This window comes from Notolepis coatsorum, assembly GCF_963971535.1.
Source record: "Notolepis coatsorum genome assembly, chromosome: 5".
Lineage (NCBI taxonomy): Eukaryota > Metazoa > Chordata > Actinopteri > Aulopiformes > Paralepididae > Notolepis > Notolepis coatsorum.
This window is the reverse complement of record NC_140169.1, coordinates 200191244-200214984: the sequence shown is the minus strand read 5'-3', so window position 1 is coordinate 200214984 and position 23741 is coordinate 200191244. Positions and strand designations below refer to the sequence as shown.

Sequence of the window (23741 nt, the reverse complement as noted above, 5' to 3'; positions counted from 1 at the left end):
CACCCTGACCGCCTGGGGTCTTTCACTCAGAAAGTACCCAGGCGCTCAGGGCGGAGCTCAGACCCAGCTCGATCAGCTTGTCCACCAGTCTGGTGGGGACTATGGTGTTGAACGCTGAGCTGTAGTCAATGAACAACAGTCTCACATAGCCCCCCTTCTGGCGGTCAAGGTGAGAGAGGGTGCTGTGCAGTACCTGGGAGACCGCGTCGTCAGTGGACCTGTTTGTCCTGTATGCAAATTGCATAGGGTCCATATCACTGGGGAGGGAGGCACAAATGTGATCCTTGACCAGCCTCTCGAAACATTTCATGACCACAGAGGTGAGTGCCACCGGTCTGTAGTCATTGAGACATGTTGGGGAGGGTTTCTTCGGTACAGGGATGATGGTAGACATCTTGAAGCAGGCAGGGACCACTGACTCCGCCAGGGATTGATTAAATATGGCGGTGAACACCGGGGCTAGCTGGTTGGCACAGGACTTAAGTATGCGTCCTGTTATACCATCTGGGCCAGCCGCTTTCCTGGTGTTCACCTGCATAAATGCTCTTCTCACACTGTGTTCCGACAACGAGAGAGCGTCCCCGCCCCCCGCGGTTGCCCCCCCCCCCCTCCACAACAGCCGGCGCGCCAGTGACGTCACTAGCCGTTGAGCCAGCGGCACTACCGTCTACACCAAACCGAGCGTAGAAAGAGTTGAGTTTGTCCGCGAGAGAGGCGTCGTCGCTCCCCATTGAGGGGGCGCTGACTTTGTAATCAGTTATTGTCCTCAGTCCCCGCCATAAGCCTCTTGTGTCGTTATGTGCCATTTGTGTCTCCAGTTTATCAGCATATGTCCGTTTTGCAAGTTTTACAGCCTTGCGCAGTTGTGGATCTTAACGACACACACAACCCTCCATCACAACAAAAAAGGCAAAAGTACACTCTCACTACCGTAAGAGGAACGCAGTTTTTCATAACGAGAGAAGACACAAGTCCTCGATTAAGTACTGGCCACAGGCCTTGCTAAGTCCACATGATAGCGACCAAAACAATCTTTTCCCTAGGAAGTTTTTTTTCCCCAAGCAGGAGCACAACCCCAGCAGAAGCTGAGGGATTACACCGTATCCCCACAAACATAGTGAAACAATATATTGTAAACAAAAACATGTTTGAGAGGAGGGGGGGAAGCCCCATGGAAACCGGGGGGATCACCCCTCACCACCTTACCCCTGATACGACTAGGTTGAACAGGTACCGCCCTGTTAATATGTGAACACGCTACCTGTTTATTGCCATCACAGGCTGAGAGAAGGACTCACCCCTCGATCATATGTCACTAAGCATAGCTTTGCAGGGTTATTAACCCAGCTAGTTGTGAGCTCAACCACGTTATCTAACGTTACATGAACACACAATTTCTCATCACAACCAAACCAGTTCATTTTACTCACGTAAAAAACAACGCCGATTTTCTAGGTAGAGAGAAACTATACCAGCGACAAGACAATTCACACACAAGTGTAACACAACACATGTCGTATCCCCAATGTAGTGAAGCAACATACGTTTTGGAAAAAAACATCGTTATTACAAAACATTTAGAAGGGAAGGAAGGAAGAGGCGTTAAGTGTCCAGAGGACCCTTACCTTCACCATGAACGCAGGCTGAGAGGACTGCAAACACTGGTCTCCACGTTGACGAAGTCCTCGCTGGCGGGGCAAAGAAGCTAAGACACCCCCCTCCAACAGCCGATCACGGTGTAGGGCCGACTACATCCTCTGTCAAAGATGACGTCGTAGTCAGAGTGTTATGGCCTGCTATTCTTACGGCTAATGTTCAACGGTGTAGCATAAGCTAACAGCCAACTCAGGCCGACTGGTAGCAACAAGCTAACGTTCCTAGCCTAGCGAACGTAACGAGCTAGCACCACAGCTAACAGCTAACTGGCTAACAGGTAGCTCACCCAGCTATAACGTAAGCTAAGCAGCTATCACCGAACTGCACACGAGAGAACACAATAAAGCCAACACTTCAGACAGCCGCCGTCTGATCCTCATCCTTAGAGAGAAGAGAAAAAGAAGTTAACACAGTTTCCAGAACAGTGATTAACAGATATACAGCGGTATCTGCACAATTCCCTCATGGGCTGCAGCCGAATTGGGCGTGGAGCTTCCGATAAGGAAACACTAAACCCACTTTCCTCGTGTTTAGGGTAACTTTCAATCTTCAAAGATGGGGCCTTCACGTGACAGAGAGAAATCCGCTCGTCCAAAGATCCGGGGTTTTAACCACAGATCTTGGTCACGGCCCACTAGTTTGACTACCGTGGGCTTCAAACCAGGACCCTCTCTCTGCCGTCTAAGAGGCAGAAAAAGGGTACTAGTCTGGGGCCGGCTTTCGTAAATCGTGCAGCTAATCCCCTCATAGCAACACAACTGGCGCTCGCGTAGCAAAATCATCACTCACCCAGAGAGGCAGCTCGCTTGTCACAACAGCCGTCACCCCTCCTGCACAGTCCAGCTGCAGAACCGAAGGTAATACCTGTCCAGCTGCACCTTGGAGGACTGCAGGTGGGGATTAGACCAGCGACGCAAGCCCCTAATACGAAAATGCCGGTGGAGGTCAGAATGATCATCATCTTCCAGACACCCCAGTGGCGAAGACATTATCGCTGTAGTTTCTCGAAAAATAGTGAGAGAGAAAACAAAGATATAATGTCAACGTAGCTCCTTCATCTTCTACTTTCTTCAAAAAATCCATCATCTTCAAAGTGTGGTACTTTGCAGGCACTTGACGTGGTGAAAATTGAAGAAGAAGCTGATGGTATGGCCACACCCCTGCTTATGTAGGTAGCGGATGGGGGTGTGGCCAGACAGATGATGGTATGTAAAGGTACATGTGAGAATTTATTTCAGTTCAATACTGGATATGAAGAGTGTTACAAAGGGTCAGATTAAACCGAATATATATATTTATTACTTAAGATATATTGTATAATATTTGTATATCGTCTGATATCCCTTGTATATTCTTTGTACATATACACGGAATATCCCTTTACCTAGGTACAGGCCAGACCATAATATTCGTTCTCCTATTGGACAGCGACCCCCTAGGCGCCACGGCCATACCCCCAATGTCTAGTTCAAAGTCACCGCTAAGACATGTCTCAACATGCCCAGGTTTGCGCAGTAATACGAGACAGAACTGAGGTTGGCACTAGATTATTCACCTTACGTATAAATACGTCGCAGGTGGATACAGCAGTAGTCTTGTCTTATCCTAAAACGTTCGTTCAACGTATATCGTTCGTTCCTTACTAGTAAAGCCTTCATCACGAGTCAACGACCAAGTGAAGTGAGCAACCTTGCATCTAAATAGAGCACTTAGAACCGCGTGCGAGTAGGATAGTAAAAGTGTCAGAGCTTAGTGAAATAACGTCAAGTTCGACCTAGTTAATGTGAAGTACCGTGCACAGGAGAATCTACACCGGTGAATGCAGAGCCTTTTCCGGCTGGATTATTATTGCTTTGGTACCGTGGCTGCTGGAGCAGAGAACCGTCTACCCCGCTGCTGTGTGGGATCAACCCGTGAGGAGCATCACTCGAGCCTGTCTCTAGGAAGAGGCTGGCTGGCTTTCACCTATGCTGTCGCGCATACTTGGATTATAGCTGCTGCTTTTGTCTGCCGATCGAGGGGAGTATATGTACCGCCTCCCGTAGCTGGAGCTTATTGATTCCTCGTTGATCCAGACTTTTGCATCCGAACATTCCTCTCCCCTGCTGGCTTACAACCGGAGGGAACCCCCCTAGTATCTCCAGCTGACCTACGAGTGTACCTTATATAATTCTTATGCTACAGGTGGTATTAATTATCCCCTTCGTAATATGCTCATGGACTTATGCTCTTGACCTATTCATGCACATTCTTCGCCTTACAAGCGCAACTCTAATTCTCAATACTGTAAGATAATATTGATGCTCTTCTAATAAATATTACAAACAGTACTTTCTTTGTTAAGCCGTGTTATTGTGGGGGTGTTCATCTCATATACATGTGTACTGTATGGCCAGTAGTAATGTACATAACTCAGTAGTGGTTTAATGATACCATACTTATTCAATACAGTCAGGGAATTGTACCCCTCAGTTACAATTGGTCCTTTGAGCCGGAGGGTAATTAGCGTAATATTAATATAATATTAATATTGACATGGCCAGCGGTGAACACTCCACAAACGGCTCTCCTAAGCTAGAACGCCCGCAGCGCAGACGGCAGCCACCTCCTTACCTAGAGGACTACGCTGCCAGTCTACTACCTAGCTTTATACAGACGTTAACTGCGGATAAAATAAATAAAGCGGATAGTAAAAGCATGTCAAACCCTACCGACCAGGCGACCTTGCCAGTAGAGACCCTAGTGGGTTCTAACGTAACTGACCAAGCTCACGGGGGGGACCAGGAGGGACATGACATGACTATACCCCCCGACAACGTCAACGGGACGGTCCCCGGAGAGCTCCAGGATAAAGAAAGCGCTCCAGGGACAGAACCCGACCCACTACCAGAAGAGAAGCGCGCCCAGGAGACGGACCTCGAGGCGCGCCCAGAGAACAGATCTCCAACGAGCACTGCCAGAAGCCGATCACCTCCGTCGGTGTCTTCCCCCAGCGAGGCGGACAAGATGCTGGCGCAGGCATTCATCGCCACCCTGGCAGCCTCCACCGAACGCGATCGACTTCAGGGTGAACGCGATCGACTCCAAGCGCAACAGACGAGCGAGCGCGAACAAGCTGCAGACCAACGAGAGCGCTTTCACGCGCAACTCCAAGCGCACGCCCTCAGTGAGCGCGAACACGCTGCAACCGAGCGAGAGTGCTTCCAGGCGCAACAAAGGAGTGAAGACGACCGCATAAGACTGGAGACCAGACGCCTTCAGACGGAAGAGAACATTGAAAGAGGCCGCGCCGATGCGCAGCACGCCGCCGCCAATGCACAGTGCGACGCCGCCAATGCCCACCGCGAAGCACAGCGCGACGCCGCCCATGCCCAGCGCGAAGCAGAGCGCGACCGGCTGCAGGCGCAGATGGTAGAACAATTGATCGCCATGGCGACACCCCCTCTCTCCGCACGGAGCTCCCGGAGATCATCAAGACAAGGGTCTAGGGCACATTCCCCTACCCGACCAAGCGACCCGGGACCCCGCCAACAGGAGGATCCTGTCCACGTCTCCGAACCCCCTCCCCGACCGGTCCATACGAGACCCAGCAACCGGGAAGAACCGGCCTACGTCGCCGAGAGACTGAACAGAAGACTCCAGGACCTAGCAGAGGAAGAGGAAGAGGAATAGGAGGAATGTCAAGCCGACCAGCAGCAACGTACTCTGGACCAGGAGGCCCAGTACAGCCCCGACCAGCAGCAACGTACCCTGGACCAGGAGGCCCAGTACAGCCCAGACGTCAGCCCCGAGGCACTGCGCTACAAACCCCCGACTCAACTCACGGGTGAGTTTGACGCACCGTCAGCACCGAGGAACAGCACCTGGGTACCCGGCCCCTGGTACCCACCAAGTACCAGCCCACGACGACACGTACGGGGAGACTCGCCCAGGAGGCCTCTCCCCCAACGCTCACCAATGTGCCAGCCATCCATGGCATCGTACCTTGGCACACCGACGTTCCCGGATTTTACACGCGAGGACAGAGCACAGTACACGGAGCTACGGATGTGCTTAGAGACTATGATGTCCGACGTCCCCGATGAGACGTACAAATATGCTATCCTCCTCAAGCACCTGAAGGTGCCCAGAGCGCATAATATAGCGCTGGCATATTCCAACTCAAGTACCCCATACACCGCGGCTCTAGTAGCCCTCGACCAGCGTTATGGACGCATATGGGACTACGTGATACAGGAAATAAGAGATATCGACCGCCTCCCCCCAGCCAGAGACAACAGAGCATTGGATGACCTCTCTATCAAGGTACAGTCCCTGGTAGGGATGCTGGGGTCCCAAAAGGAAAAAGGGATATATGAACTGTATGCTAACTCTAATGTAGAAAGGATATTAGAGAAGCTCCCTCCCGCCCGACAAGAGCGCTTCAGGCGGCAGAGAGACCACCGCGACCCCAACGGCCCAGAGGCATCCCTCCTAGACCTATCTGAGTTCCTCGCCAGGGAGGTCAGCAGCCTACGACTGGACACGTTCGTGTGGAGTGGACCAAGCCCAAGAGATGGATCTCGGGGATCAAATGATAACCGCCGGTCGGTGACCGTTATGCACCAAGCCGAATCAGTACCGCAGCACAAGAACCACAACACCCCCTCGACGAAAGAGGAGTGGAAGATTGAATGCCAGTACTGTGAAGGGGAACATCGGCTGTATCAATGCGACCCTTTCAAGAAGCTGACCACGGACGAGGTGAGTCAGTGGATCAAAGACCACCGCCGCTGCTTCCGCTGCGCGCGCAGCCATATGGCAGCTGAGTGCCGTTTGAAGAAGAAGTGCAGCAGGTGCGGCGGCGCCCACCTGGAGGTCCTGCATGACATCAACAGGCGTCCGCCAGGACAACAAAGTGGGCCCGTCGCGGTAATGTACCAGGCCGAGGCGGTGGCACCAGTACCGAAGATTCACCAGACCGCCCCCTACTGTACCTACTGCGACGGCGGACACTGGCTGGCACAGTGCGCCGAATATAAGACACTGAACCCCCGTCCAAGTTGACCAGTGGCGTGAGGCGGCCCAGGCGGGCGCCGCTTACCGCGCAGCACTGTGCGGGGCCCACCAGAAGACCCAAGGCAACCGACCAACAGGAGTGCTCCATATAGACCAGCATAGCGGGACCCCCCGAGTGCTCATCAAAGTGGTCAGAGTGCTCCTGAGCTACGAGGACAAGGTCCTGGACACTTACGCCGTCCTAGACGATGGGTCTGAAAAGACTCTCCTCCTCGCTTCCGCCGCAGCCCAGTTGGGCCTGCGGGGTGCCAAAGGAACAATGACCATACGTACCATCAGAAGAGACCAGAAGACCATAAAGGGTAAAAATGTCTCCTTCAAGATAGCAGCGGTGGACCAGCCCGAGAAGCAGTATAGTATTACCAACGTCTTCACCAGCCACGACATAGGCCTGTCACAGTACACCTACCCCATCCCACAGCTGATGGCGAAGTATGTGCACCTACGTCAACTACCTATACCGCTTATCGACGGCGCCACACCGACCCTGCTCATCGGCTCCGACCACGCGGACCTCATTCTCCCAATTGAGGCGGCCCACATCGGACCCAAAGGATGCCCAGTCGCGGTTCAGACCCGACTGGGGTGGACGCTCCAGGGCCCCCTCTATGGACTTGACAGTCCACCCACGCCTACACGCTGCCTGCACACAAAGGTGAGCGACACCGGCCACTCTCCCGTACAGCCCGTTGAGAGGCTATTGACATTAGGCGAGAGGCCCGTGAGAGAACCGTGGGCACAAGAGGGAGTTCCGAACTCCACCCCCCTCAGCTGCGCTCCAGACGTAGCTGACCTCGAACCCAGCACCCCAAGCGACTCCTTGATGGGGCGGCCGGAACCGGCCCCTCCTCAGACGGGGTACAGACCAAACAAGAGGAACAGACGGAGGATGTGGAGGCGCAGCCAAGCACAGATCAAAGCAGTCTCAGGCCCGCTTCCTCCTAACCCCCCTACCATCCCTTCCAGCCCGTCAGAAGCGGGTCAAGGACGGGGACAACTTAAAAGTGGACACAGTCGTCGTGATCATAGACCAGTCACTACCCCGAGCTGCGTGGCCGGCCGGCCGCGTAAGCAAAGTGATCACTGGTGCCGACGGAAAGGTCAGAGCGGCAGAAGTGCTCGTCCAGGGACGGACATACACCCGACCCGTGGCGAGGCTGATAGAGTTGCCAAGGCTCCCCGACTCTCTTAATGACGACCATGACCCCCTGACTTTGTGAATTGCCCTACTCCTCACAACGGACATTGAGTAGTGGACAAGGCGGTTAATCTGTCTCTGCTTATCTAATTAGGTGCGGACTAATTAGGAGGCGGCTGTTACAAAGGGTCAGATTAAACCGAATATATATATTTATTACTTGAGATATATTGTATAATATTTGTATATCGTCTGATATCCCTTGTATATTCTTTGTACATATACACGGAATATCCCTTTACCTAGGTACAGGCCAGACCATAATATTCGTTCTCCTATTGGACAGCGACCCCCTAGGCGCCACGGCCATACCCCCAATGTCTAGTTCAAAGTCACCGCTAAGACATGTCTCAACATGCCCAGGTTTGCGCAGTAATACGAGACAGAACTGAGGTTGGCACTAGATTATTCACCTTACGTATAAATACGTCGCAGGTGGATACAGCAGTAGTCTTGTCTTATCCTAAAACGTTCGTTCAACGTATCGTTCGTTCCTTACTAGTAAAGCCTTCATCACGAGTCAACGACCAAGTGAAGTGAGCAACCTTGCATCTAAATAGAGCACTTAGAACCGTGTGCGAGTAGGATAGTAAAAGTGTCAGAGCTTAGTGAAATAACGTCAAGTTCGACCTAGTTAATGTGAAGTACCGTTGTTACATCCCAATGTATATATTCCCCAGTGTGTGTCTCCATGTGTGTGTGTTCTCCATTTTGTTTCCTCCCTCCAGCCATTGTTCCCTTCCCCATTGGTCCCTGCCAGGCCAATCCTTCCATTATTGCAACACAGCAGTGATTGGTGGATGGCTTTCCAGACTCCAACACTCAATCCACACCCCCCAATCATGGATCACCCCACACCTGTTAAAACATGGCTTTCTCCCTTCAGTCTTTCTCTCTCTCTGGCATGAGGCTAGTACTGTGGTGATTTTGGTAAACCTGTAACTTTGACAGTATTACATTTCGTTTATTGGCCTTTGGTGCTTAATAGTAATTTCCTTGTGTGTGTATGGCCACAGAGAGAGCATTGTTAAGTTATAGTTTGTTTTTGTATATATTCTGCTTTTGTTTCTGTATAATTAATGTGTTTTTCTCTCTTTCTCAGGAAGCACAGATGGGGTGAGCTGCCATTTCCTTTGGACATTGTTTTCTCCTGTTTTGGTTAGGTAAGAGTAGTTTAGGTAATGTAATCTCTTTTACCATAGATTAGATTGTGTTTATTTGGAGTATAGTGGTGTTTGTTTGTTGTTTTGGCCTGGGCTCACCCCTGAGCTACATGTGCTTCCTTTGCATTTACCAATAAATATCATTGTTGTTTACAAACGTGGTCCATCTTTTCTGTCAACCAACTGTTATGTTACAGCCCTTTACCCTTAGACACACAGGGGTCGTAACATAAATGGGGGCTCTGCCTGGATTTTGTAACCCGTGTTCAATTGTTGGTTGATGGATTTGGTGAACTGTGTTTGTTTACACTTGTATAGTTATTAATTCATTTGTGTAAAAATGGCATTTGTGTAAGGAAAAAATAATGGCAGTTAGTACTTTTGATCTGGGGAAATTCTTGAGCAATCCTACTTGGGAAGCGCTAGATAGCTGCCGCAAAGCAGACTTGGTGGAGATTGCCACACATTTTCAACTCTCGGTTCAACAAAAGCATCTTAAGCAGGATATCAGGTGTCTTGTGGTAGATAAGCTGTTGGAGCAGGGGACGCTTGTTTTACCTGCGGTCTCTGATGAACATGCAAGTCCTCCTGGTGAACCTACAGAAGCCCCGCCTTCTGAGGAGCAAGCCCATGGTGCTGAAAAGGCAGGTGTGAACGTCACATTGCCACATTTTCACTTGACCTCTCCTGTGTCAACTGGGTCTCGAGAAGGGGCCCAGGTCAAGGTTAGAATAGCACGTCTCCAGATGGAGGCTCAGGAGAAGGCACAAGCACGTGAGGCGGAGTATCGGCTTCGTAGAATGGAACTTGAGGCAGAAAATGAAAGGGCTGTTAACATTCGTAGGTTGGAGCTTGAGCATGAAGTGGAAAAAGAGCTCAGACTGCGGAGGTTGGAGCTGGAAGTCCTAAGGAGTGGATCCAACTCTGCTACACCGACTCCTCCACAAGGCCCGGGTATGTCCTCCTCCACAGCTTATTCATCACACACTTTTGATATAAGTAAACACATTGCTTTGGTGCCTCCGTTCCGAGAGACAGAAGTTGATACTTATTTTAATGTGTTTGAGCGTATTGCTGCTTCATTGCGCTGGCCAAGAGAGGTCTGGCCTTTGTTGCTTCAATGCAAATTGACTGGTAAAGCCCAAGAGGTTTGTTCAACACTTTCCCTAGAAGATAGTCTATTGTATGATACTGTGAAGGCTGCCATCCTTCGTGCATATGAGCTTGTGCCCGAAGCTTATAGGCAGAGGTTTCGCAGTCACAAGAGAGCTGTCAACCAGACCTTTGTAGAGTTTGCTAGAGAGAAGGGAACTCTCTTTGATAAATGGTGTGCAGCAAGCAAGGCCTCAGATCTTAACTCTCTCAGAGAACTCATTCTATTAGAAGAGTTTAAGAATCGTTTGCCAGAGCGTATTGTAATTTACCTGAGTGAGCAGAAAGTGTCCACTCTGCAGCAAGCTGCTGTATTAGCTGATGAGTTTGCGCTAACCCATAAAACTGTGTTTGTAGATAGGCGTGACTCGTTTCTCCCCCATGATTTCTCTCAGAGACCTTCTGTCCCCAACCATTCAGAATTCACACACCCCCGACCAAAAATGTCACCTCCACGCTCAAAAGAGGAGCGGACATGTTACTACTGTCATAAATCTGGTCATGTTATTTCTGACTGTTTAACATTGAAACGTAAGCAGCAACCGTCCTCTCAGAACTTTAGACAACCCAAAGGGGTTGGTCTGATTAAAATGGCACCTGATTCCGATCAACAGATGCACAATGATCAGGATGTTCTCGATCCTTGTTTCAGGCCATTTACTTCCAAGGGTTTAGTTTCCTTGACAGGGGATCCAAAAGATCAGTGTACAGTTCAGATCTTACGAGATACTGGAGCCTCACAATCCTTTATCCTCTCTGATGTACTACCTCTGTCTGAGAAATCTTCCTGTGGTTCTAGTGTCTTGGTTCAAGGTATTGAGATGGGTTTCGTGCCAGCCCCGTTACACTGTATTCATGTACAATCTGATTTGGTCACTGGTTTCTTTAAAATAGGGGTGAGACCTTCCTTGCCAGTTAAAGGCATTTCCTTTATCATGGGAAATGATTTAGCTGGAGGACAGGTGAACGCTGTGCTGGAAGTGTTGGATCACCCAGACACAGATTCTCTGCCTGATGACTTGTCACAGAACTTCCCTGAAGTTTTTTCTGCAAGTGTTGTCACTCGGGCTCAATTGAAAAAGAGAGGTGATGAAATTAATTTGTCTGACTCTGTTTTTGCTTCAGCCTTTGTCAGGGAGGAGTTGCTGGCTCCAACTTCTGATACCGCTGACAAACCACCGACTCATAGTAAGGTACCCCCACAGACAACTGTAACTAGTTCCGACGCTTTGAAGTTACCCGTTACTCATGAAATGCTAATTACTGCCCAGAAGGCTGACCCTTCTCTTGCAAAATGTTTCTCTTCTCTTGAAATAGAACAGAGGAGAGAGTTGCATTCTTATTTTGTGGATGAAGGAGTTTTGATGCGTACATGGAGGTCCCATGGTACTAGACTGGCAGAGCATGCACAATCGGAGATAGGGCTACCAGATCAGGTACCAGACTGGAGCACTGTTTATCAGATTGTTGTCCCTGCAGTTTATCGTCAGCATGTACTGTTCTTGGCCCATGACCACCCTTGGTCTGGACACTTGGGAGTCACTAAAACGTACAACAGAATACTTCAACATTTCTTTTGGCCCGGTTTGAAGTCCGATGTAGCACAGTACTGTCGTACCTGTAGTACTTGTCAGATCACCGGAAAGCCAAACCAGGTAATTCCACCTGCTCCCCTCTGTCCTATACCAGCGGTCAGTGAACCATTTGAACATGTCATAGTTGACTGTGTTGGTCCGTTGCCAAGGACCAAAGCCGGCAATCAGTTTTTGTTGACAATAATGTGTACCGCCACCCGTTTCCCTGAGGCTATCCCTCTTCGCAGAATTACAGCGCCTGTAATAATTAAGGCTTTGATGAAGTTCTTCTCCACGTTTGGACTGCCTAAGGTAGTACAAACGGACCAAGGCACCAACTTCCTGTCTAGGTTATTTGAGCAAGTGTTACAGTCCCTGGGTATCCGACATATAGTGTCCAGTGCCTACCACCCTGAAACTCAGGGGGCTCTAGAACGTTGGCATCAGACCTTAAAGTCCATGCTGCGTAAATATTGCTTAGACACAGAGAAAGATTGGGATGAGGGTGTCCCCCTTGTTCTATTTGCTGCGCGAGAGACCATACAGGAGTCTCTTGGTTTCAGTCCTGCTGAGCTCATTTTTGGGCACACTGTTAGAGGGCCTCTGAAAGTTCTTAAAGAACGGTTCATGTCAAAGGGTGCCAGCACACCCACTAATGTTCTAGATTTTGTTAGCCAGTTTCGAGAGCGACTGCATCAGGCGTGCTCTCTCGCAAAAGAAGCGCTCTCTTCTTCCCAGAGAACTATGAAACGGCACTATGACGAGAAAGCTGTTTCTCGATCTTTCCAGCCAGGTGATAAGGTTCTAGTCCTGTTACCTATCCTTGGTTCTGCTCTTTCCGCTCGTTTTTCCGGACCGTATGCAATAGACAAGAAGATAAGTGATACAGACTATGTGGTTCGCACCCCTGATCGTAAACGTCACTCTCGTGTTTGCCACATCAATATGCTTAAACCATATTTTTCCAGAGATAGTGTGCAGGTGAAGACCTCAGACCAGACAGCCGGACTGGCCGTCTCTGCTGTTGCCTCAACTCCAATAGTTCCGGACTCTCCTGACGTTAGTGGTGAGGATGTAGATGGCTTGGAGTTGCGCAATGCAGCCCATCAGGGTGCTAGATTGTCCAACACTGAGATGTTATTGAACCTGCCCACTCACTTAGCACACTTACCTGAGGAGCAGCGAGAGGACATCACAAATTTGATTCAGGCCTACATGGCTCTGTTTGGTGATGTTCCCTCCTGTACTTCTGTATTGGCCCATGATATTAAAGTTAACAATGCTGTGCCTATCAAGCAACATGCATACCGTGTTAACATCACCAAGAGGGCCATGATGCAACAGGAGGTTGACTATTTGTTAAAACATGGTTTAGCCAAGCCAAGTTGCAGTTCCTGGAGTTCACCTTGCTTGTTAGCTCCCAAATCGGATGGAACTCCTAGATTTTGTACTGATTTCCGAAAGGTAAATGCTGTCACCGTGCCTGATTCCTTCCCACTGCCCCGCATGGAAGATTGTATTGACAACCTTGGATCTGCCACCTATGTTAGCAAACTAGATTTGTTAAAGGGTTACTGGCAGGTCCCTTTGACCCCCCGTGCCTCGGAAATCTCGGCGTTTGTTACTCCTGACAATTTTTTTGCAATATACTGTAATGCCTTTTGGAATGCGTAATGCCCCGGCCACTTTCCAGCGACTGGTGACCCTAGTCCTGGCTGGTGTTCCAAATTGTAATGCCTATCTCGATGACCTGGTTGTCTATTCGACCAACTGGCGTGACCACATGACAACCTTGCAAACTGTCTTTGACCGCTTAGCTGGAGCCTCCCTGACCCTTAACCTTGCCAAGTGTGAGTTCGGCAAGGCTACGGTTACCTATCTTGGTAAGCAGGTAGGACAAGGCCAAGTGCGTCCAGTGGATGCAAAAATATCTGCAATCACAACTTTTCCAGTGCCTACTACTAGGCGGGAATTGCGTAGATTCCTTGGGATGGCTGGGTATTACCGTGGTTTTTGCCGGAACTTTTCTTCTGTCGTCACTTCTCTCACTAGCCTGTGTAGCCCGTCCAAACCATTCATTTGGACAGCTGATTGTCAAAATGCATTTGATAGTGTTAAAGCTCTCTTATGCAGTTCCCCTGTTCTCTCTGCTCCAGATTTCTCCCTGCCGTTCCAGCTGGAGGTGGATGCCAGCGGGGTGGGAGCTGGAGGGGTGTTATTACAGGAAGATCACGATGGTGTCAGTCACCCGGTTTGTTATTTCTCCCGGAAATTTAACAAACATCAACTAAACTATTCCACTATTGAAAAGGAGACTTTGGCTATGTTGTATGCGTTGCAACATTTTGAGGTGTATGTCGGTTCGAGCGTATTACCAGTGGTAGTATACACCGACCACAACCCATTGGTTTTTCTGTCGCGGATGTACAACCACAATCAGCGCCTCATGCGTTGGGCGCTCATAGTGCAAAATTATAACCTCAGCATAAAGCATAAGAAGGGGTCTGATAATGTGTTGGCGGATGCTCTGTCTCGTAGTTGAAATCTCTGTTGCTGTCGACTTGATCTATTTTTTCTGTCTACTCGGTCTATGTTGCTGTGGACTCGTTTTATGTTGCTGCTAGTTTTTTCATAGCTCTTTGTTTTGGAGTGCATGTTATCTCGGGGATGTTATCTCGTTGTTAAAAAAAAAAAAAAAAACATGTTTAGTTTGTAGTTTATGTAGGCATGTTTTTTGTCTTATGTATGGGGGTGTTACATCCCAATGTATATATTCCCCAGTGTGTGTCTCCATGTGTGTGTGTTCTCCATTTTGTTTCCTCCCTCCAGCCATTGTTCCCTTCCCCATTGGTCCCTGCCAGGCCAATCCTTCCATTATTGCAACACAGCAGTGATTGGTGGATGGCTTTCCAGACTCCAACACTCAATCCACACCCCCCAATCATGGATCACCCCACACCTGTTAAAACATGGCTTTCTCCCTTCAGTCTTTCTCTCTCTCTGGCATGAGGCTAGTACTGTGGTGATTTTGGTAAACCTGTAACTTTGACAGTATTACATTTCGTTTATTGGCCTTTGGTGCTTAATAGTAATTTCCTTGTGTGTGTATGGCCACAGAGAGAGCATTGTTAAGTTATAGTTTGTTTTTGTATATATTCTGCTTTTGTTTCTGTATAATTAATGTGTTTTTCTCTCTTTCTCAGGAAGCACAGATGGGGTGAGCTGCCATTTCCTTTGGACATTGTTTTCTCCTGTTTTGGTTAGGTAAGAGTAGTTTAGGTAATGTAATCTCTTTTACCATAGATTAGATTGTGTTTATTTGGAGTATAGTGGTGTTTGTTTGTTGTTTTGGCCTGGGCTCACCCCTGAGCTACATGTGCTTCCTTTGCATTTACCAATAAATATCATTGTTGTTTACAAACGTGGTCCATCTTTTCTGTCAACCAACTGTTATGTTACAGCCCTTTACCCTTAGACACACAGGGGTCGTAACAACCGTGCACAGGAGAATCTACACCGGTGAATGCAGAGCCTTTTCCGGCTGGATTATTATTGCTTTGGTACCGTGGCTGCTGGAGCAGAGAACCGTCTACCCCGCTGCTGTGTGGGATCAACCCGTGAGGAGCATCACTCGAGCCCGTCTCTAGGAAGAGGCTGGCTGGCTTTCACCTATGCTGTCGCGCATACTTGGATTATAGCTGCTGCTTTTGTCTGCCGATCGAGGGGAGTATATGTACCGCCTCCCGTAGCTGGAGCTTATTGATTCCTCGTTGATCCAGACTTTTGCATCCGAACATTCCTCTCCCCTGCTGGCTTACAACCGGAGGGAACCCCCCTAGTATCTCCAGCTGACCTACGAGTGTACCTTATATAATTCTTATGCTACAGGTGGTATTAATTATCCCCTTCGTAATATGCTCATGGACTTACGCTCTTGACCTATTCATGCACATTCTTCGCCTTACAAGCGCAACTCTAATTCTCAATACTGTAAGATAATATTGATGCTCTTCTAATAAATATTACAAACAGTACTTTCTTTGTTAAGCCGTGTTATTGTGGGGGTGTTCATCTCATATACATGTGTACTGTATGGCCAGTAGTAATGTACATAACTCAGTAGTGGTTTAATGATACCATACTTATTCAATACAGTCAGGGAATTGTACCCCTCAGTTACAAAGAGTATTGCAGGGCGGTTAGGTGGCCGAGCGGAGATTGCGTTCGTCACCAGCCCCGGAGCTGAGCTGGATTTGCCTGTTCGAATCCAGCTCACAGCTCCGGGGTTGTCACCAGCTTGGCTGGCCGTCTGCACTGATACAATTGGCTGTATCAGAGGGTGGGAGAAGCTGGCGGGGTGGGTCCGGGTCGTTGTAAACAGCGACTCCTACAGTTCGGTCGGGGCGCCTGCTAAGCGCGGATTGGACGTGAGGGGGATAGTGTGGTCCTCCCACACGCTACGCCCTCTCAATGAGAATCCGCGCTGCCAGGTGAAAAGACGCGGTGATTGGCTGGACGTGTGTCGGAGGAAGCACGTGGTAGCCTCCACTCTCCCAGATGATCTGACTGTGGGGGGTAAGTGCGCAGCGATCAGGAAGGGACTGGGAATTGGCATACGACTAACATTGGGATGGGAGAAAATCGGAGGAAAATGGAGGGGGAAAAAGACCAAAAAAAAACAAAAAAAAACAAAGAGTATTGCAATAGACGCTGAGCAGAGCTATGCGATATATAACCACAGCTACATGGAATCTGTAGTGTGAGCAGACCTCAGTGAGACGGTTCAGTGAGATGGTCTCCAGGGATGTAAAAAGTACCCAGAAATTATACTTAAGTGAAAGTATGGGTACCGTCTCAAAATCGTACTCAAGTAAAAGTCAGCGTATCTGGCTAAAAACACACTTGAGTAAAAGTAAAAAAGTTTCTACTTTTAAATGTACTTAAGTACTAAAAAGTCAAAACTTTTTTTCTGAATAGGTGTTTAATCAAAGATCCCGGCTTTCTAGTCTTGCACAAGGACCAATCAGCATGGGTATGGGCGGGTTAATTTTCCATTTGATTGGCTGTTTTTAAATAAAGCGCGGCTGCAGAGTTAGTTCGGCCAGAGAAACAAATATACAAATTAAAATAGTTGGACCTGAGAGATTTGTACTTTGTACTTTGTACGTCTGCATTTTAAATGTAAGGAGTGTTTTTTTGTTTTTTCCCCTCTGAAATGTAATTGAGTAAAAGTATATAATACTTGAATAAAGTACAAATCCCCCAAAACAGTACTTAAGTATTGTAACAAAGTACAATTACTCAAGTACTTTATACCCCTGATGGTCTCTCACTTCATACATACCTGGGTGTCCTGGAGTACCCCCTCTGCCTGGCTCTCCTCTCTCTCCTCTCAGTCCCACTGATCCTTGTGGGCCTTTTAGTCCTTGGTGACCCGGGGGACCTGATGTGTGGCAAGAGATAAAAAGGACATAAGATATAGTCTGTACACAATTTGGTTTCCAACTTGGTTACATTGAGTGGTACCGATTCAGTACACACAGAGAGTTGGGGCTGAGTGGGAAATAATCGTGTTTTAAATACCTCTTGTCTTAAATACTCTTGTTTTAAATACCTCTTGTCTTAAATACTCTTGTTTTAAATACCTCTTGTCTTAAATAATCGTGTTTTAAATACCTCTTGTCTTAAATAATCGTGTTTTAAATACCTCTTGTCTTAAATAATCGTGTTTTAAATACCTCTTGTCTTAAATACTTGTCTTAAATACTCTTGTTTTAAATACCTCTTGTCTTAAATAATCGTGTTTTAAATACCTCTTGTCTTAAATAATCGTGTTTTAAATACCTCTTGTCTTAAATAATCGTGTTTTAAATACCTCTTGTCTTAAATAATCGTGTTTTAAATACCTCTTGTCTTAAATAATCGTGTTTTAAATACCTCTTGTCTTAAATAATCGTGTTTTAAATACCTCTTGTCTTAAATAATCGTGTTTTAAATACCTCTTGTCTTAAATACTCTTGTTTTAAATACCTCTTGTCTTAAATAATCGTGTTTTAAATACCTCTTGTCTTAAATAATCGTGTTTTAAATACCTCTTGTCTTAAATAATCGTGTTTTAAATACCTCTTGTCTTAAATAATCGTGTTTTAAATACCTCTTGTCTTAAATAATCGTGTTTTAAATACCTCTTGTCTTAAATACTCTTGTCCCCAACTTGTAAATTCCCATCCGAATGACTACTTTTTCTTTTCTGTAAGCATCAATTTAGTATTTTTGTTGGCCTGTTGTTATGTTTGTTCGATTAAAATGTATTGTCATTATGCAGCACAACTACAGTACAATGAAAAGAAGTTTGGCATCCAACCAGAGTGCAAATGTAGCAGTAAAGTGCAACAGCAATATACAATGAATGTACAGGTGGTTAAACTGGTTACAAAATATACAAATTAGTACTACTAAGTGTAGTGCTAATCAGATGTAATGTACAGAGTTGCATTATATAAATAGAGACAGTATGACTACAACTGGCCAGCAGCATAACTAGTAAGAGTACACCGAAAAAAAATAAAACAGTAAAAAAATAAAACAGTAAATGTCTGGCAGCAACGGTTGCCAAATACTTACTGTCAAATTACAGTAAAATCAAATACATTTACAGATTAAAACCTTTATTTAATGGTTACTATTTTGATAAAAGGTAATTTACTGTATTTTTCTATGGCATTTACATTTACATTTAGTCATTTAGCTGACGCTTTTATCCAAAGCGACTTACAAGTTCTGTACGACAAGTCATCAGGAAGGGCACAACTCTATCAGCTGAGTAACAATGTTCATCAGAGTGTTGAGTGCTACAGTGTAGGTTAGTATATTAGGACAAGTGCATGACAGTAAGGTTCGTTTTTTTTTTGTGCATTTATCGCTTTTCATGGTCAGAGGGAGAAGAGGGGGAAGACATGCGACAAATGGGAGTCACCGGGAGTGGGAAGCGAACCCGGGACGGCCGCTTCGTGACGCAGCGCGATACATGGTGTGCTACTAGAGCGCCCTGACAGTAAGGTTAGTTAGGGTTTGATTTTTTTACTATTATTATTTGTTCATTTCAGATAATGGTTGAAGAAGTGCGTCTTTAGTCGACGGCAAAAGATTGGACGGGTTTCGGCTGTCCTAACTGTGGTGGGCAGTTCGTTTCACTTAAAGTAAAAAAACAAAAGTTATCTGTAAAATAATACAGTGCATTTCCCGTGAAATTATTATTATTATTTTTTTTACAGTGTAGGATATGTACAGTGTGGATAGTGTGGATCTATAGTGTTCTCCTGTCATGTTACCTGCTATCCCCTCCAGGCCACTGGTTCCTGGCTGTCCGGGTTCTCCTGCAGGGGCTGCCACCACGTCACAATCACCTGAAACAACAGCCAAGCACACTCTTTAGGAGCACATCATGGCCTTTAACCCTTTAGGTTAGGTTAGGGTTACTTTATTTGTTCAAGGGGGACAGTGTACATTATTAAACATTTTAAAGATGTAAATGCACCAAATTTTTGCCAAAGAAAGGCTAATTTCCATCGGTAGTCCCCCTGCCAGAAGGTACAGGCTAAAATCCTATGTAAAAAAAAGTTAGCAATACAAACAGAATACAAGCAAGATAAATAACATTACAATAAAAACTAAAACAAAAACAAAAGCACATATAGTAGGACATAAGATAGGGATACAGGGCACAATACATTCATGGACACAAGGACAGAGCACATTGTGACAGATTAGATGGCCCAGGCATAGACAAACGCACAATATCCACACACACACACACACACACACACACACACACACACACACACACACACACACACACACACACACACACACACACACACACACACACACACACCACACACACACACACACACACACACACACACACACACACACACACACACACACACACACACACAAACGGTCTTCAAGTGTTTCAGGACCTAAAAGAGTTTTATGATATACCTGGTGAATCATTCTTCCTTTACCTACCCTTTTACAACTCATCACTGTCTAATGTATGAAACACTGAATTTGCCCTCTCCCACTGTAAGAAGACAGCGCCACTGGTTACAATTTATTTTCAAATGTATTCATCTTAATTATCTGCAATATCTAAAACAATACTTGACTCCATATTCTTCCAATTATTATTTAAGGCATTCTAGCCAACTCTATCTTTCAACACTCTCAAAAGCAACAGCCAAGAAAGCCTTTTTGTTCAAAGCCCCTTCTGATTGGAATAACTTACCTGCAAATACTCGTTCCATCTCATCTTTTTATTTATTAAAAAATGCGCTGTCTTCTTACTTTCATAGTACATGTACATGTTTTTAGTTTATCATTTTTAGTTTATCATTTATATACTGCATACTATCATGACTTTCACTACTTATCTCGTACGAAGTAACGAGCCATTCCTATCCTTGCTTGATTTGTGTTTTGTTTTGTTTGTCCTGTTTATTTTGTGATCTTGTATGTTGGTTTACTTATTTTGTAATGTCATTTCTCAGTTGATTTTGTTGTTGTAGATTGTTTCGATGTCCAATGTTTTTTGTGTGTTTTTTTCTTCTTCTTGTAGACAACGCTAATTCCTTGCATTCCCTGTTTTCGCGAGGACGTTGACCGCTCTTGATCCTCCCTATCCTAACATTGACACTTAACTTGCTACCTCTCTTGATCCTCCCTATCCTAACATTGACACTTCATAGTGGGACAGGATACAGGTGCCGCCAAGGGGAGCTGGTGACGACGTTGGGCAGGGAGATACAGGTGAAGAAGGATGGGCTCAGGGCGCGGCGCCGACGGAGGCACTTCCTCTTCATCGTTTTCCACAGAGGGAAGAGGACGCACGGAGCTGGAGCTCCGGACCTCGAGCACGCAAGATATAGACCCAGTTACGAAGCGGGTTAGTAATGAGTATGCGATAGCTTAGCTTTTAGTTAATGCGGAAGAGACATTGAGAGCGAAGCAGCAGACAAGTGACTGCCGAAGAGCGTGGTAGATATTGCCCACATTGCGTTTTAGCTGAAGTATACAGTATGCGTCATGACAGGGGGTTCACCACGACCCACAGCTTAGCTTCAGTTAGGCTAGCACCACAGTTTAGCCCGCGTGTCGCGCCACCCCTTCAGCCCAGCAGCGGACGTCACTACACTGCACGCTCCTCCAGCCCCTCCGAGCCGTTGCCCCAGCAGTCACCTGCCCAACGTCTACCCAGCCCCGCTGCCTGCTATCACGGGACCTCTGGACGGCCATCTCACCACACGGACGGTTGGTGGTGGGAGCGGGCCCGCCATTTGGATAAGTACAGCAAGCGCTCCGAGTGCTGAAACTTTATCGGTAGACATTCTCTCACAGCGGCGCAGGCTCTCTAAAGGCGAAGAGAAAACAGTGCTTTGAACTGACGCTGATAACAGTGTCTAGGGGCGCCCCGACCATTTATTATTTTGGGGAAAAGCCGGCTATAGATAGGACTTTTATTTGTAACGTGGGCCCACTGTCATTTGGTTTGAGTGTGATAATAACGTGTGTTCTTTTATAAAATTCCCATTCAGTAGCCCTTTGTCCTTCTCCCTTCTCCTCCCCTCTCTCCCAACCTATGGAGAAGCGGAACAGTATATAGACCCTTAAAGGGAAGGTGTTATTACTGTGTCTAGCCCAGTGTGGGAAGAACTTGAGTCTGTAGTATAGAGCGAGAGCACTAGGTGCCCAGTGTGGAAATAACTTTCATAGAGTAGACTTCCAGTAAAGGACAAAGTAAATGGGACCACTGTGTGCGTGTCTGTTAATGTGCATCTTACCTAACCATTTCCTTTCCGGGTAATGTTCATTACAATTTAACCCTTTCCCCACCCCCTGCCTATAGAAGGGTACTGCTTTGGGGAGCGAATATATCATCCATCTTTACTGCCATTGGGTGTGGGAGGGCCCAGGAAGTATTGGGGGAAGTGTGGGTGTGTGGGGAGCTGCTGTTGATCGCCCTGGAGGGCAAGAAGGACCAGCGCACCATTCCTAGGTTAGTGAATCCTAGGCCCCATCCACTCCCGCTGCTCGACCTCCACTTCAACATTCCTGGCCTACAGTCGGGGACCCAGCTGGACCCAGCTCTGCTGCGTTCTCACTACCAGGTGGCCGTGTACATCCACTCCCATAAAGCAGGGATAATCCACCCTGCTACATTCTGAAAATGTACATACATTGTGTGGGGTTTATTAACTAGACAGATAGAAATGTACACATAGTAGTTAGAGAGAATGGCTGAGGGACTCGCCCCAGGTGATCAGCTGAATGACCCAGGTAGAGAACAGGATTGCTGTCGGGAGGAGCCTTATATAGTTAAAAGGGGGGGGGGGGGGTGGTCCCATTTGATAGGTCAAATGGGTGGGGGGGGGGGGGGGGGGGGGGACACAGGATAGGGGACAAAGGGGAGGGGAATCAATATATTATTCCACAATTGTATTGTGTTAGGAGCCCCTCGAAAACGAGATGCTACATCTCAAGGGGTTATTCCGAATAAAGAATTTCAATATATACCTACAACTAAGGTCAACACTCAGGGCCCACGGTGTACCGTGGGCTCAGGCGTTGCACCCACACCCTTTTGTCGGGCTTATCGGTGACAGGACAACCACAAGAGGGTTTGTCTCAGATTTTTATACACGTTTAATCAAATCCACATATAAAAAATTTACATTAGATACAATCTGGCGAGGGGGCACATCCCAGAGTTAGACCCTGAGTTTGACTGGGACGACGTTTGGACAAATGCAACCCTAATCACCAAAAAAATAAATTAAATTATATTCATAGGACGTATCTCACACCTAGGAAATGGTTTGCTATGGGACTGGTGGCCACCGGCACGTATATGCATATGGTCTGGGATTGCCCACCAGTAGCCCATTTTTGGAAATCTATAGCAACAAAATTCTCAAGCATCTGTAATATATCAATTCCACTCATGGCAGCAACATTACTTCTAAACGATATATCTTTACTGGTCCTGGGGGATCCGGCGGTCCATGTCTATTGTCTAATGTCTTTTGTGTTTGTTTTTGTTTAAATTTTTATTTGGTATTTTAGTATTTAGTATTTATTAGTTATTAAGTTTCGATCCATATTTCTTATTTCGTATTGTTTTGTCATTATTATTATTATTATTATTATTATTGTTGTTGCTGTTGATGTTGTGTTGTTGGTTAACCGTTTCTGCGCCAAAAACGAATTAACTCATTATAGCCCGCCAATCGTTGGCCGCCAACAACGAGTATACTCGTTATTGGATCCGTTTTTCTTTTATTCGCTATTTCCATTCATAATTCATCCTGCTGTGCTGTAGGACTGGGTGACACTCTGTCTGAGACCGCAGCGGTCCGATACCGCCGCCTAACGCCTTGCGGCCGCAATTGCACCCCATTTGAAACTATGTGGTTTCTTTTCTCGGCCGAGCTGAGCCGTGCAGGCGGGGTCTATACACTCCGGCAAGACTCCGGCTTATATTGATGCATCGACTAGGCCCCCCCCCCCCCTTTCATATGCAATGCTGGATAACGCTGGATACACTGACGCGACCAGTATTTGGAATGACAATCAGATAATTGGATTATTCTTTTTGCAGTACATCATAGACAAGGTAAGGACTATATGTTATCGATCTTGCGTTGGTCCGATAATTCTTTCCCCGCGATCGAAGCGTGTCGGGGTGGTGTGTGTGTGTGTGTTGTTAGCGATCAAAAGCATGGAGTGGCCCCACGTCCCCGTCTCCCTTTCATGCATGCATGATGAAAGATAATACCGATAATCTAGCGTTGATTTCAGATTGATTGTTGATCCAAGCGAGGAATGGCAATGTGTTTTGTGAATTTCACTAAAACGCTGTTTTCGCGTCTTTTCCTGGGA

General features: G+C 46.9%; 1 protein-coding gene across 1 annotated transcript in view; it reads right to left on the bottom strand.

Moving 5' to 3' along the window:
* The window catches only part of col4a2 (collagen, type IV, alpha 2), a gene marked incomplete at its 5' end in the record, with an annotated part of 201665 nt that overhangs the window by 64097 nt on the left and 113827 nt on the right, over positions 1 to 23741 (bottom strand). Inside the window, one exon of the mRNA XM_084314415.1 lies at positions 19133 to 19207. Within this exon, the coding sequence (XP_084170541.1) occupies positions 19133 to 19207 (75 nt within the window). The remainder of the gene's footprint in view (positions 1 to 19132; positions 19208 to 23741) is intronic.